Genomic DNA, 14,916 nt, shown 5'->3' on the forward strand with positions numbered 1-14,916 from the left:
GAATGAGATATGAAACAGTCTGGTCCATTTGCTTGGTCAAACAAAATGGCGATTTAATTATTACACCCACGTTCCAAATTATAGTTCGTATGACTTTTTTTTTACCCCAAGTTGAACCACTCTTCTTATTCAAATTTGTGCAAAATATCACTCATTTTGTTGTGACTCACTTTATCAATGTAACTTTTTGAAGAATAACCAAAATTTGACTATGTTTGCACAAATTTTTCGAATAAGACGAGTGGTTAAATTTGTGGTCAGAAAAGTCAAATAAATTACAATTTAAAATAGAGGAAGTACATGTCATATTTCTATTGGTTTGAAAAATCGACTGCATGTCTGCGCCCCAAATGGAAAATGGACAGTATACTAAAACTTGATCTGCGGGGGTAAGACCGCCCCACGACATTGTTTGAGAGGTAGAATGACCTTCTCACAGCAGGCCAAGAAAACCCCCGAACCCCTGCCCCACCCGTACACGGGGGTCCGTCGCCTTGTGAGTTAGGCCGGGCTCCACAGTGCTTTGGAATGAGTTAGGCCGGGCTCCACAGTGCTTTGGACATGAGGCAGGCGAGGGGTTTTTTTAACCGGAGGCGGAAATTCGTCCCTTCCGGGGATCGAAACCACGACCTCCGGAGTGCCGCCGGACTGACAGAACCAATTGGCCCGACATCCTTTGGCAAAATAGACAGTATACTAAAAAAACAAAGAAATCCACGCCTCGATCCTCCAGTACGAAGTTGCGCTATTGGCGAGTGGGCTGATTTTAGCCCAATGGGCCGCGTCCACAAAACCCTAGCCCGTGGCCTCTAAACCCTCCTCCTCACTGTTTTCGGGTTTCGTCTCGTCTCTTCTCCACCAAGAAAGAAGAGAGGCGCATTCCCTTTCTGCCCCCCTCTCTCTGCGCTGCTCCTCTTCCCCTTCTCCAAGCCGCAGAGGCCACCGCTCACCGGAGGCACCCAGACGCGAGCGATGGACCCCGTGGGCGCGATGGAGGAGCGGATCGTCACGGAGCGGATCCGCCGGAAGCTCGAGGAGGTCAACGCCGCCGCGCAGCAGCACCTCGCCGGCGTCCAGGACCACGTCAACTTCACCATGCAGGTCAGGGGGAAAAAAAATCCTTCCTCAGGTTGCCCCCCCCCCCCCGGCAAGGGGGGAGGGAGTTGCGGGGGCTCGGAGCCTCCGATTGGTGGAGCATTGGTTGTATTCTGGGGGTTTGGTGGCGGTTTGCTTGTTCTGTGATGGGGATTCGTCGTGGGGTGGAGGGGTAGTGGCGCTAATCTCGCCTCTTGTGCGTGGTGTTAGTGGGGGTTTCTCTGTATTCTTCGTTGGCGGGGTAGTGGCGCGGTTGTCTGAACTCTGAACCGGAAGTATTGGGGGTTATGGGCTCAGGTGCTGAATCCTGGATTTCTTATGATTTATTCTGATGTGATTTCAAGCGCGTCAATGGAATTTTAGTGGTTGGAGCTGGAATGTGTAGGAAAGGAATTCAAGCTTATTAATGTAGCTTGGATGCCAGTACTGGGATATGCTGAATTCAGCTATGGATGTTTTTTTAATCTTTTTTTTTACAACTCTTGGGATTTCGTATATCACGGTGTTGTCGTGTTGTACGATTTTCTGGCGAATCCATGAGTTGGTTGCCAAATATATTCATTTCTGTACACTATTCTGGGTATGAGAGAAAATTGAGTTTAGACTAGTTGAGCCTGACAACCGCCGTTCTGAAGATGAGAGAGATGAGAGTGGGAACAGCACTAGTAAAGTAGACTGAGTACAATTTATCATGGGAAAGGTTCATGTGCTTGATACCATTGTTGGATTGGAGAGGGGTGTGCCCCCAAATTGAAACACTAGTGCTGATTCTCTCTTTTGAATCTCTTATTTATTTTCAGCAAGCATACTTCAAGTGTGCATATGATTGCTTCGATCGCCGAAGGAACCAAGAAGGGATTAACAACTGCGTGGAGAACTGTAGTGTGCCTGTTCTCACCGCCAATAATCTTGTTGAGAATGAAATGGCCAAATTTCAGGTACCTTTAATCTTCGGTACTATGTCTTGCCGTTGTTTTTTCCCCCCCAAACAGAACAACATAGATCAGGTCTGTCTCTGTTTAGTCTTTTTAGTTGTAGTAACTTATTTCCTTTGCTCTTTTTTAATACTGAAATTTTGATTGGTTAGTTTTTTGTTGCAGTGAAGTTATAATATAACTTATAATATATATATAATCTTTGTTACTTTTAAGGTGCTGCTATTTGTTTTGCATGCTCAGTAAATTCACCAGTTCTAGCTTTTGAGTTCTGCGTAGTTGAAGTCATATTTTCCAAGTTGTATATAGTCTTAGTCAGTTAGTCCTTTATTTGATAGCAAATTCTTTAACAAAAGCATGGTGTGTGTGGCTGATTATTGGTGGTATATTTATTTCATGCAAACAAGCAACCTGTAGGAAAATCCTCTACCCAGATGACAGTATAGGATTCAAATGCATACTATGGCTATTTTATTTCATCAATTTGCTGTTATGATCGCAATGTCGCAATAGTACAGTTTTGGAAGGTCCCCCCTGCAGCATTTTTGTTCGTAATGCATCCCTGTGCACATGTTACTTCGGACATATAATCTGAGCATTTTTTTCCATACCACAACACTTACCACTCCAAGATGGTCAAGTGCACAAGTTTCAGTGGTATTAAGTTAAAAAAGTGTATTCCTAAATCATTACACCACCTATTTGTTTTTGTTATATTAGGACTACGAGCTGTGGTCAGAGGTTATTGAATATGGTTTCTCAAGTGTCTGGAGTTCTGGGAAGACACAATGTAACACCATGCTTTGTTAGTTTCAACCGAAAAAATGATATGGCCATTTGTAGGTAACACCAACTATATGGAATAATCCTGACTCATATTAATGCTGCATTGGGATCTTTGGAACTTGTTTTGCTCTGACTTTTTGTAATTTTAGGTTCTAGATTATCCATGTATTTCTCTGCACAAGTCACCATCCATGACCCTTTATTAATCGTTGTCCCTTACTCCAGGAACGGTTGAATCGGTCATTGATGGTCTGCCAAGACAAGTTTGAAGCAGCCAAGCTCCAGAAGATGAAAACGGATGCGACTCAGGAACTGGAATCCTGTGTGAACAAATCTATAGATGACAGCATCAGGGTGCTGCCCCATGTGGTGGAGCAGATCAAGTCCTCCCTCAACATCAATTAGAGGCCTGTTACTCTTCCTTTAGGGTCAGATAATACTATAATAGAGTATCTTTCAAATTCACAATTGTGGATCAACTCCACTTTTTTTCAGTGGAAAACCCATTAGCCAGAACTATGCAGAGCTCCTACTGATATCGATATAATACGATCACTGTATCCTGTTACTCTCCTGGCTTCAGAACAGTTTTGGACATCATCGACATTTTGAATTGTACTGAACTCACTGCTTACGCATAAACAGTACCAGGATGGAAGAACATGTTCTGCTCCCATCAGTCCATACTCGTTTCTGTTGCATTGCGATTTACCTTCTAAAGTCCAAACCATGCGGGCACATTTGATGAGACATATACATGGGAAATTATTCATGCTTGGTTTGAGACGGTCCGAATTTCACAATATTCTTGTGTATGGAAGTTGTTTGCTGGGAAATTCACTGGGTATTTCTGCAAACTGTATGAAATTGCCTGATTGTAGCTGACAGGAAAAAAATCTGGAAGAATTTGAAAACAGCATAAGCCCGTTGTAATTTTGCAACTCGATTCAAACCAAACACGAATTTGTGTTATAAAGCAAGTCAGCGTTCGAAATGCAATACAAAACCCAACACAGGCAGGCAGGCAAAACCTGGCGAGCCCAATTCCACAGATGCCCGCTCTGCTCCCCACCTCCGCCGCCGTCGTCCACCACTACAACCGCCTCATCACCGCCGCCGCCACCTCCTCCCCGGCCTCCCTCCGCGCGCTCCTCCCCATCCACGCCCGCGCCGTCGTCCTCGGCTTGTCCGCCAACCCGGCCTTCGCCACCAGCCTCCTCGCCGCCGCGGCGCCCGCCTCCCTCGCCTACGCGCGCAGGGTGTTCGACGCCGCGCCCGAACGCGATGCATACATGTGGAACACCCTCCTCCGCGCGCACGCCCACTCCCAACCGCACGCTGCCGATGCCCTCGCCCTCTACAAGCGGATGCGCGCCGCGGGCGTCGCGCCGGACCACTACACCTACCCCATCGTGCTCCCGGCCTGCGTGGCTGCGCGCGCGCCGCGGCTTGGGCGGGCGGCGCACGGTGACGCGGTGCGGTTCGCGCTGGCGGGGGATGGGTTCGTGCGCAGCGCCCTCATCGTGATGTACTTCCAGGAAGGGGCGGTGGCCGACGCCGAGCGGGTCTTTGTGGAGAGCAATGGTACTTCCCCGACGGTCGTGTCGTGGTCGGCCATGGTTGCTGGGTACGTGCAAAACTACTTCTTTGGCGAGGCAGTTGCGCTGTTTGGCAGGATGATTGCTGAGGGTGTGCTTCCGAATGAGATCACTCTGATCAGTTTCCTGCCCTGCTTGCAGGGCCAAGAATGGCTGGATGCTGGCGAGATGGTTCATGGGTTTGTGATCAAGTTGGGGTTCGATGCAAACATCCCTTTGGTTAATGCACTCATCGCAATGTATGGGAAGTGTGGGAGCATTGCTATGGCAGAGGCTCTGTTTGAAGGAATGACGGTGCGCAGTCTGGTTTCTTGGAACACGATGGTTGCCATGTATGAGCAGCATGGTGATGCGGTTGAGGCAATCAAGTTTTTCCGCAGGATGCTGACTGAGAAGGTCGGGTTTGACTGTGTGACTCTTGTCAGTGTTCTGTCAGCTTGCGCACGCTCAGGAGCCCTGGATACTGGCAAATGGGTGCACGAGTTTGCCCGGAATCATGGGCTTGACACAGATCCAAGGGTTGGCAATGTTCTTGTCGACATGTATGCAAAGTGCGGCGAGATTTCTAATGCAAGGGAGGTCTTTGACAGTTTGCATGTGCGGGGTGTTGTGCCCTGGAGTGCCATGATAAGCGCATACGCCAACCATGGGGAGTCTGCAGAGGCTCTCAAGCTCTTCTCCCTGATGAAAAGTGAAGGGGTGAGGCCTAATTCATTCACATTCACTGCGGTTCTAGTGGCTTGTGGCCACTCAGGCCTTGTTGATGAAGGACTTAAGCATTTCAACAGCATCCTGACAGACTACCAGATGTCACCAACACTTGAGCACTACGCCTGCATGGTCGACATGCTAGGGCGTGCTGGTAGACTTAACGAAGCATATCAAATCATCAGGGGAATGCCAATGTGCCCAGACAAGTGCGTGTGGGGTGCATTCCTTGGTGGTTGTAGGCTTCATGGCAATCTGGAGCTAGCTGAATTCGTTGCCAAGGACCTCTTCCAGTCAGGTTCCAATGATGTCACATTCTACGTGTTGATGTCAAACTTGTACTTTGAAGCTGGAATGTTGGAAGATGCAGAAAGGATGAGAAGGGCCATGAAGGACATGGAACTCAAGAAGACTGCTGGGCGTAGTGCAGTAAACCAATAGGGCAAGACTTCGATTTGTCTAGGGCCCATTTTACTTCATCAGGTTTGGAAAGATCCATCCGCACCCTTTGTAGCATCAGCAACAATCAGGTTGCTTCTCATTGTACAGGAGCTTTTGGGTCTGAACACATATTGCAAAGATAAGGAAACTGAATGTTTGAAAGAACTCTGTTTGAAAGAACTCCCTCCGTCAGCCATGTCTCTTCCGAGAAGAAGGTTTTTAAACCATCACGAACTCAATCGATGCCCCCCACTTAAAAAAGATGCTTAACTTTGTGAAGGCCTTGCCAAGCCCAAACCTTAGATGTACCTTTTCATTTCGAGTTGAAAAAAATTCCCATCTGGCATGTATTTGGCTTGTCATTAAGACTCATTGGTTGTTTATATAGGGCGGGAACTAATTAGGTGCCGTTTGGCAGTGTGATACTTGAAATCAAATCCTTGACCGCAGCATTAATTATTCCCTTCTGCTTGTTGGCAGTGGGATCTGTATTTTGCTTGTATTTGGATAGGGCCGGGGATACATGCATGCCCGACAAATGTAAACCGTTACAAACTGGACAAATTTAAAACGCGTTTTTTTTAAAAAAAAACCTTGAGTAGATTTAGACATGTACCACCACAAGAAAACTAACCACCGAAGTAGATTGTTTTTTACCCTCATGATTGGAAGAAGAGTACACCTGCCGGCTAGGCATTACAACTACAGTAGTAGTCCACAGGAGACGCTCTTGCACTCAGCTGATCCACAACGATTGTACCTAGAGATGGTTCCAAATAACAAAAGCTTATTTGACCCAGCTCCTCTCATTTTAGGTTGCTGCACAGGAGGAATGTCTGCATTCGGAGCGAAATTTCCACGAAAGTTCTTGCTCACGGGCTATATAAATCGCTTCCTAGCTAGTAGGCTCTTATTACCACCACGAGTTGAACAAGCAGACCTTGCTTGGCAATGGACGGCGAAGTCATAGCGCACACGGCCACGACCACGACGACGAAGCATGTCGTCTCGAAGCTCACCGGCCTCGTCGAGATGGAGTGGTGCAAGCTGAGCAGCCTGCGGGACGACATCGACTACATGAGGGAGGAGCTGAGGAGCATGCACGCCCTCCTCGCCAGGCTGGGCGCCGCCGATGACGACGACGACGGCGGCGGCGGCGGCCACCTCGACGCCCAGATGCGGGCGTGGCGGGACGAGGTGCGCAGGCTGTCCGCCGACGTCGAGGCCTGCGTCGACGACTACCGGCGCCGCGTCGCCGCGGAGGACGACGGCCACGACGACGGCCGGAAGGGGAAGAACGCCGTGGCGGCGTTCTTCAAGAAGAGCAGCCACAAGGTGGCAACGGTCGGGGCGCGCCACACGATCGGCAGCAGGATAAAGAAGCTCAAGGCCCGGATCAACGACATGAACGAGCGCCGCCGCAGGTATAGGCTTGACGGCTGATCGACGACGATCTCTCACTGTGGCCGGTGATGTTCCCGGAATGAAGCTCTAGCTGAGCCACGCATCCATATGCTGCACCTGTCCTAGAGTTTGTGTAGTTGTGCATCGCTGATCGCTCTAATAAGATACCCAGCTTCTATTTTCTGTTTTCCTTGTGTTGTTCTACTTCCTGATCTTAGAGGTGCCAGCAAGATAATATTGAGTGTCCGTATGGTTGGGTAGGTCCAAATTATAACCACACTAATAATCTAGCCAACCTATTTTTTTTCACAACTGTACTTGAGCACATTTTTCATTAAGAGGGCTAGCCAGACCTAGTTTGCTGTGTGCCATCGGGCACACGGCAAACAGGTTCGCCATGTGTATTCAAGGGTACATGGTAAAAAAAGGCGAAGACAGCGTGACGACGGCTTGACGGCGTGATGGAGGAGTTCACCGTGTGCCAGGCAGACGGTTTGACGGCGTGATAGGAGTTTGCCGTGTGCCGGGCAGTAGGCACACGGCGAAATTTTCTACTTTGCTGTGCGCCACCTAGCTAGGCGCACGACAAACATGTGCGTGTGGGGCCCAGCTGCAGAGGGCTTCGCCGTGTGCCGTGCGTTGGACACACGGTGAAATTGTTTTCCAGGTTTGGCCAAATGGTCACTTTGCCGTGTGCCGCGTCCCTGGCACATGGCAAACAATGGATAACGCAACCTGTTCATACATATACTATTATATATGATTATTCATCATACTTTTGTGAAGAAATTTGGTAGAATAAATATGATCATGCATGCTTAAGCTTTCAGCAACGTAACAGTACTCTTTTGGTGGAAACCCCTAAAAGTATGGGATGTGTAAATCCGTTGATCAACTGCTTCTCATTGTGGGTTTTGCAGCAAAATTGATCAAGTAGGGCTGGGCCTTGTTGGCATGACGACAAAATTTTATGGATTGTTGAATGTGACGTGGCACTGTATTTTCTGTTTGGATAGGGCTATCGCTTCTGATACATGTCCGACAAATCTAAACAGTTATAAACTTGTTAAATTTTAAAAACTTTTGTTCTTTAAAATTAACCTCTTGAGTTTAGGACAAACAAAACAGTCCAACATAACCGGATGATGCCATCGTTTCATACGCGGATGGACCATCACCGCTCTATAATAACATGTAAAATCAAACAAGTACTAACCTCGGCGGAGAATCAGTCGGACAAGCTATCAGCTATGTATCTCGCAGACTTAACAAATAAAGCAGATGTCAACTTTTTCTTATCGCCGGAGCGGTACAGATCTCCTATGTACTCCACCCGCGTTCTGAATTATTTAGCCACTTTAGTTTTATCATAAGTCAATCCTATCTGATTTTTTGCTAAGTTCATCAGGACCAATATAATGTCATCTAAATATCATGTTATTAATCCATATCAGGCCGAGATGGATTGTCTGGGCTCCGAGATGGGCCAGTACTCACTATTAGAAAAGAGGCCAAATGTCCACTCCAAAAGTACCAGCATGAAGAAGACCCGGTACCAATGCTAGCATAGGTACCGATTCATCTTCATACCGGTACTTTTGGGTTGGATGGAAGCCTATACAGAGCCTAAAATACCGGTTGGTAACACCAACCGCTGCCTAAGGCTATCCATAGGCACCGGGTGGTGTTACCAACCGGTACCTTTATATTAGTACCGGGTGGAAACACCAACCGGTGCCTATGGATAGTCTTAGGCACTAGTTGGTGTTACCAACCGATACCTTAGGCTCATCTATGGGTTATTTTAAAAGAAAAATATCTCCCTCTCAATCACAAATGATGTGTAGATGAGATGGTAAGGTCACTACACGCGAGGCAAGAGGTCACCAGTTCGAATCCCAGCCACTACACGTGAGTGTAGTGGAGTGTGCGGCCTCTTCCCAGGTTTAATATATTTTTTTGACCAAAACTACTTGGGTACCGGGTAGAACCTTCACCAGGTACCTAAGAGAGTCTTAGGCACCGGTTCCTTTACCCGGTGCCAAAGATCGAGGCCAAAGGTCCCGGTTTCGGGGTACCGGTTCAAAAACCAATACCTAAGGCCCTTACTAACCGGTACCTAAGGTGTCTTTTCTAGTAGCGACTATTCGAGGCGGGCCTTATAGCGTGTCTGCCTCGTTAATGTATTAACCGAGGCATTTACGTTAAAACAACTGCCTAGGTTAATTAACCGAGGCGGATATTTTAAAGCTTCCGCCTTTGTTAATCAATTTTATGAGGCGGTTTTTTGTAATTAACTACCTATGTTAATAAAAAAATGATCGTCTCAGTTAATCGTAGGCATTAACTGAGGCAGTTCAAAATCATGTCCGCCTCCGAGGGTCTTTTTAAATGTTGGAGTTAAGTTTTTTTTAAGTAGTATTGTACCCCTCTAGTTCTACTTGCTCATTTGGGTTGCTGGAGTCTAGAGGAATTGCAAGCCACCATAATGCTGAAGTGATCATATATCCAAGGCTTTAGCACTTAGAGTGTTATTGCTAGGTTAGAACTAGAGAATTAAAAGAGACGGAGCAGGTGTAGCAGCCTTGATTTTGGTTCTTGAGTGAATCACTATGGTAATCTTGGTGTGCCATATCATTGGAGTCTTTGTGGCTTGCTAGCAAATCATCAACCGTCCAGCGTGGTCTAGAACAGCGACGATGACCGTGTACTGGGGATGAGAAGACCCCTTCCTTGGTCGAGAAATACCGGAGTGGACACGGTGTTAAGGTGACCAATGAAAAGGAATGACGAGCCTTGCCTTAGTGGCAAGCTTCTTACCCGGCTTGGTGAGAACCTCAGTGGCAAGCTCTAGATCTTGACCACAAGCTTATCCTTAGTGTACTTCAATATGGACTAGGGATGGCATTTGCCTATTCATACCACGAGATAAAATCATTGTGCCGAGTTTGCTTATCTTTAACCTATTTCTTTACATTTTCGCATTTCATATTTACAATTTATATGCTTTTACCTTCTTAGAGTAGTGCACTAGGTTGCAACACTCCTTTTGGGGATAAGGTACAAACTAGATGAACCATAGTTGCATACCTATATACCATGCTCTAGTTTATCTTTGTGCAATTCAGTGGAGGCTAATGTTTAAAATCGTGGGCTATAGAATTTAGCGGGAGCTTGCCCAAAATGCTATTTTACCACTATAGCGGCGCTATTTTTTATCGCTATTTTACCGCTATAGGGGCACTAATGAGCATCGTGACAGCTACTTCTGGCCGCTATAGCGGCACTATTTTGGCACTATAGCGCGCTATTTTTTACACTTGTGGAGGCTATAAGTTAAGTTATTTGGTTTGCCTATTTCATCCTCTTCCTCTCTTTAGGCTATGAGTACTAATTTCTTTCATAGCCCAAATAGTGGCTCTACTTAAATTGCTGCTGGAATTGGTCCGGCCCAGCAAAAAGAAAAAAGAAAAAAGAAAGATGGACTAGCCCAAAAATGGAAATATTTTGGCCCCATGAAGGGGATTTTTCAAATTTTATTGGTTTTTGTTGAGTTTTAAAAAATATTTTCACACAATAAATATATACTAAAAGTTAGGCTACGAGTACCGATTCCTTTCATAGCCTAAATAGTAGCTCTACGTAAATTGCTGCTGGAATTGGTTCGTGTAACAACTCACTTTTTGATGAGCAACAGTTAACTAGATAGTTTGGATGAAGCCTGACGGACTACCAGATTTACTTCATTTTAATAGCATTGGCTCGAATCTCTATGTGTGAGGTAATAAGATGCTCTTAAGCCAGAATAAATTGATCGATTCTATATCACAGTTCACCCTGGCAACAAGAATTAAAAGAAAAGGAGGAAAAAGAAAGATGGAGTAACCAAGAAAAGGAGAGATATTTCCGTCCTGATGAACGAGCTTTTATGAATTTATGGGTTCTCTATTGAGTTTTAGAATACATTTTCACACAATAAATACTTATGCAAACACTGCAGCTACTTAAAAATTTGAAAACGTATAACCTCTACTGATTACTTGTTTAGAAGATACTTATTTACAATAATTTAATGTCCTGCTAACTAACTAATGTTGGAATTTTTTGAATATGTGAAAATGTTGATTATTAGGACCACCTATTGACATTCTAAAACTAGAAAAGTCTGAGAGGTAAATGGTAGATCAGGTTTATTGATGGATATTGCACCGTAGTGAGTTATTTGTTACCATAATTTTTTATGTCACGCATGTCGATTTCTGATGTTAGAGATGTTATTATTTTCGATGTTGCAGTGACCATGGAATGTTCGGTAAGAAATTTCACATTGATAATCCGCCACTAACAGTGCGAACTTCCTAAACATTTTACTTTTTACCTGCAAATAACATTTTTAATTTTCAGAGTTACCTGTGAATATGTAGTGAAATCGGATAAACAGTGGCAAGGTTGCAGCGTTCAGTCTTCTCAAGCGCTATCCATTTTTTTAAAAAAATATGTTTTTTCTTTCTATTTTTAGGTTAATTATCACAGCCCGATATAAAGAGTCATTCTTATCATGAAACAAAAACGCATAAGAAAAATTCATCAACCATTTTTCATTTATATATCAATGATACATATGAAGATGATGAGACTTTGATCAATATTATTAACCAGCAGGTGTATGTTCTCTCGAATTCCTAATTATTTAATGAACTTCATCAACAATGGCCGCATTCCATATCATTCCATCTATGCCAAGACCAAGTCAATAAGAAAAACAGACAAAAGGATAAGTGTTAGAAGGAACAACCAATTCCCTACTTCCCATAGTTATCAATAGCACCGGCTGGCTTATCATCAGCAGCAAACAAATTAAATTCTTCACGGGCAAATCATCGAATTCGTACCTGTCGGCGACGTCTTAGCTCGCAGAAATGTGTTGGAGGCCAAAATTGGCAATAACCGAGGCCGACCGGTCTGACCGGTTAGGCCGACCGGTCAGACCGGTCTGGGCCTATAATTCGAGTAGGGTTAGAGTTTTGTGTTAAAAGTCCTATTGTAACCCGATTTGGATGGGGTACGTCCTCCCCGACCTAGAAATATAAAGGCTGCGGCCGATTGAGGGTTTTCTAACCACAATCGAATCAAAACTATTCTCTTTACTCAATATCTCAAACTCTAATCTTTTCCAACCCCTTTGCTATTCTTTGCTCGTCTCTACGGCGTTCAAGGGCGTCTTGAGTGGCCTGCGGACCTCAAGGCAACCCTAGATCTTTAAGCTCCGATGGGGTCCCTCCCGAACTTGAGATTTTAGGTTTCGCGAGTTTCTGCGTTCAACCGGTCTGACCGGTTGGAGGATCCGGTCTGACCGGTCCTGTCTGAAGCCCGCTGGTGATTGATCATTGCGATCCGCGCATTGGTGTGTTGACCAGAAAAGCGTCAACATATTTTTTGGCGACTCCGCTGGGAAAGAAGAAGCAATCTACATCGGTTACAACGGCCGGTGAATTAGGAGATGCTTCCAATATAGATCCGACGAATGGCATCAACGTCACTTACGAAGATCTATCTGAAGAGCAACGCCAAAAGTTCGAAGCCGATTTGAAGCGGCAGAACGAGGAGATCAGGGCAAAGATGCTTGCATGCTACAGGAAAACCCGGCAAGGTGTGATCGAGAAGGAAAAATTCGTCATGCCGGCATTCCAATCTGCTACACCGCATGCTCCTTCCACTACAACGTCGACTTCTCTTCCCATTGATGTAAGTACTCCTAAAGACCCTCTTGTTCACTTCTTGAGGGAATTTGTGGATAAGTTCGAGAAGTCGCAAACTCTCACGCAGAATCTCATATTCGAGATGCATGAGATGATAGAAAAGGGCAAATCTGTAGATACTTCTTATTCCACTAAGGACATTGCTCAGAGTTCGACAGCGCCTACTTCTAATGATAATGTGCAGTATGGTATGCCACCGAATTATTTCGCTGGGCAGTCACCACCGCCAGGCACCGTTCGGCCAACCACGGCCGAAACGGTCAGACCGGTCGCATCGACCAGTTAGACCGCTGCCTCGGCGGCAGGTGCGGTCAGACCGGTCCCTCAGACCGGTCAGACTAGTGCCGTGGTGCTGGCCTCGGCGTCCACTCCCGCACTTGCGCCAATTCCAAGTTCGGCTGCTATTGGCCAAACCAATGAATTGGAGGGCTTTGTTCCGCCATATACCACCAGATCATATGGGGAGCCACCTTTTCCACCTGCTATGCCACAAGATGTTTGGGACGACTTGACTAGAAATAGCCCTCACAATGCCGTACAGACGATGAGTGATATTGCTCCAGCAGTAAATCGTCTAAATTATGGTGCTCAAACATCAAATGCTGAGAATTATAAGGCCGATCTAATTAAAATAAAAGAAGATCTGAGCCAACTTTTTTGAAGCGAGCTGAGTCAACTAGGGTTAGCTCCTAGTAAAAGCCGCTTATATCAGCGACCGTATCCCGACACTTTCGATTTAGTCCCTTACCCTTCGGGGTGGAGGGTTCCTGATTTCATTAAGTTCAGTGGGGATGACAATCGGTCAACTTGGGAACATATTAGTCAGTATGTGGCTCAGCTTGGTGAGGCTAGTTCCAGTAATTCTTTGCGAGTACGATTATTTTTGTTATCTTTAACTGGGACGGATTTTTCTTGGTTTGCGTCTTTACCCCCAAATTCGGTCCAATCTTGGATCGAATTGGAGCAAAAATTCCATGATCACTTTTATAATGGGGATAATGAGGTGAAAATAACAGATTTGACATCGGTTAGACAAGGCCGAGATGAATCAGTCTCGGACTATTTCAAATGATTTAAAGATATTAAAAACCGATGCTTCAACTTGACTATTCCTGAAAAGGATTTAGCTGATATTGCTCTTGGTGGCTTACGTTCGCATCTTAGGGAAAAACTTGAAGGTCTTGTTTATTATTCTATTAATGGTTTGCAACTTCGAGCTATGAGCCAAGAGACTAAATTTAAAATTCTAAAGATGCATATAAACCTCATCGTTCAAATACCCATGTTGTTGAGTATGATTCTGATTCATCGAGCGATGAGGATAGAGAGGTTTACACTGCTGAATTTGTTTGGCCATCGGCGGCCAAACCGTCTTCATGTGCATCACTTGAGCCGGTTCAAAAGAATCGGAAGGAAGAAATGAATTTTACGTTTGATGTTTCTAAATGCGATCATATATTTGATGAATTATTGCATTTAGGGCATATCAAGATTTCTCATGTTATACCGCCGCTTGAGGAGTTAAAGCGGCAAGCTTATTGTAAATTTCATCTCATTCTCATGCGAGTAATGATTGTAATGTATTCCGTCGCCAGGTTCAATCGGCCATGAACGAAGGGCGATTGATCTTTTCTGAGATGAAAGTTGATAAGACACCGTTCCTTGTTCACACCAACACACATACCATTGATCTGAATAATGCGAAGGTGATGCTTCGGCCGGAACAAGCCGAAGGTGCGGAAGGCAAAAATGTGGTGATTGGTGAAGCAAGGCCGAAGAATGTCAATGACAAGATTTTGGCCAGGGAAGTGGTTATGGAGAAGGCTCCTGATGGCAAGGAGCTAATAAAAATTACTATCAAAGCTCAAGTGCCCGGGGGGCAAGAAAGTTCTTCTGCTACTGCGAGTCGGCCTGCTGTCCAGAACCGACCGGTTAGATCGGTTTCTCCGACCGGTCAGACCGGTCCGCTCTAGGGCCGACCAAGAACTTTCAAACCCATGTGCCCGGAAGAGGGTACTTGGAAGCAGAATGTGCCAAAGGTTCAAGGAAGGATTGTTCCTCAGAAACCAACCTTTGGCCAGCTTCTGAATAATTACTCGAAGGCCGTTCAACAAGATCGGCCACTAAAAAAGAGATCTTGGTCACCTCCGCATCGAGGTGGTTCTCCAATGAGGGAAGGACCCAACAAAC

General features: G+C 45.5%; 2 protein-coding genes across 2 annotated transcripts; both read left to right on the forward strand.

Moving 5' to 3' along the window:
* Window positions 1-841: 841 nt before the first annotated feature.
* On the forward strand, window positions 842-3,498 carry LOC120643925 (protein FAM136A-like). The gene is made up of 3 exons (XM_039920439.1): window positions 842-1,101; window positions 1,896-2,033; window positions 3,042-3,498. Exons 1-3 carry the CDS (start codon window positions 973-975, stop codon window positions 3,219-3,221), a joined length of 447 nt encoding a protein of 148 aa, XP_039776373.1. The 5' UTR covers window positions 842-972; the 3' UTR covers window positions 3,222-3,498.
* Window positions 3,499-3,839: 341 nt separating this feature from the next.
* Window positions 3,840-5,728, forward strand: LOC120643924 (pentatricopeptide repeat-containing protein At3g12770-like). Its single transcript, XM_039920438.1, has one exon. The coding sequence runs from the start codon at window positions 3,869-3,871 to the stop codon at window positions 5,561-5,563; it is 1,695 nt and encodes a 564-aa protein (XP_039776372.1). The 5' UTR covers window positions 3,840-3,868; the 3' UTR covers window positions 5,564-5,728.
* Window positions 5,729-14,916: the final 9,188 nt, after the last annotated feature.

The sequence above is a fragment of the Panicum virgatum genome, chromosome 8K, assembly GCF_016808335.1.
Source record: "Panicum virgatum strain AP13 chromosome 8K, P.virgatum_v5, whole genome shotgun sequence".
Taxonomy (NCBI): domain Eukaryota; kingdom Viridiplantae; phylum Streptophyta; class Magnoliopsida; order Poales; family Poaceae; genus Panicum; species Panicum virgatum.

Coding starts and splice junctions, on each gene's coding strand:
- LOC120643925 (XM_039920439.1), top strand. CDS start 973: ATGGACCCCGTGGGCGCGATGGAGGAGCGGATCGTCACGGAGCGGATC. Junction 1,102..1,895: donor ACGTCAACTTCACCATGCAG/GTCAGGGGGAAA, acceptor ATTTATTTTCAG/CAAGCATACTTCAAGTGTGC. Junction 2,034..3,041: donor ATGAAATGGCCAAATTTCAG/GTACCTTTAATC, acceptor CCCTTACTCCAG/GAACGGTTGAATCGGTCATT.
- LOC120643924 (XM_039920438.1), top strand. CDS start 3,869: ATGCCCGCTCTGCTCCCCACCTCCGCCGCCGTCGTCCACCACTACAAC.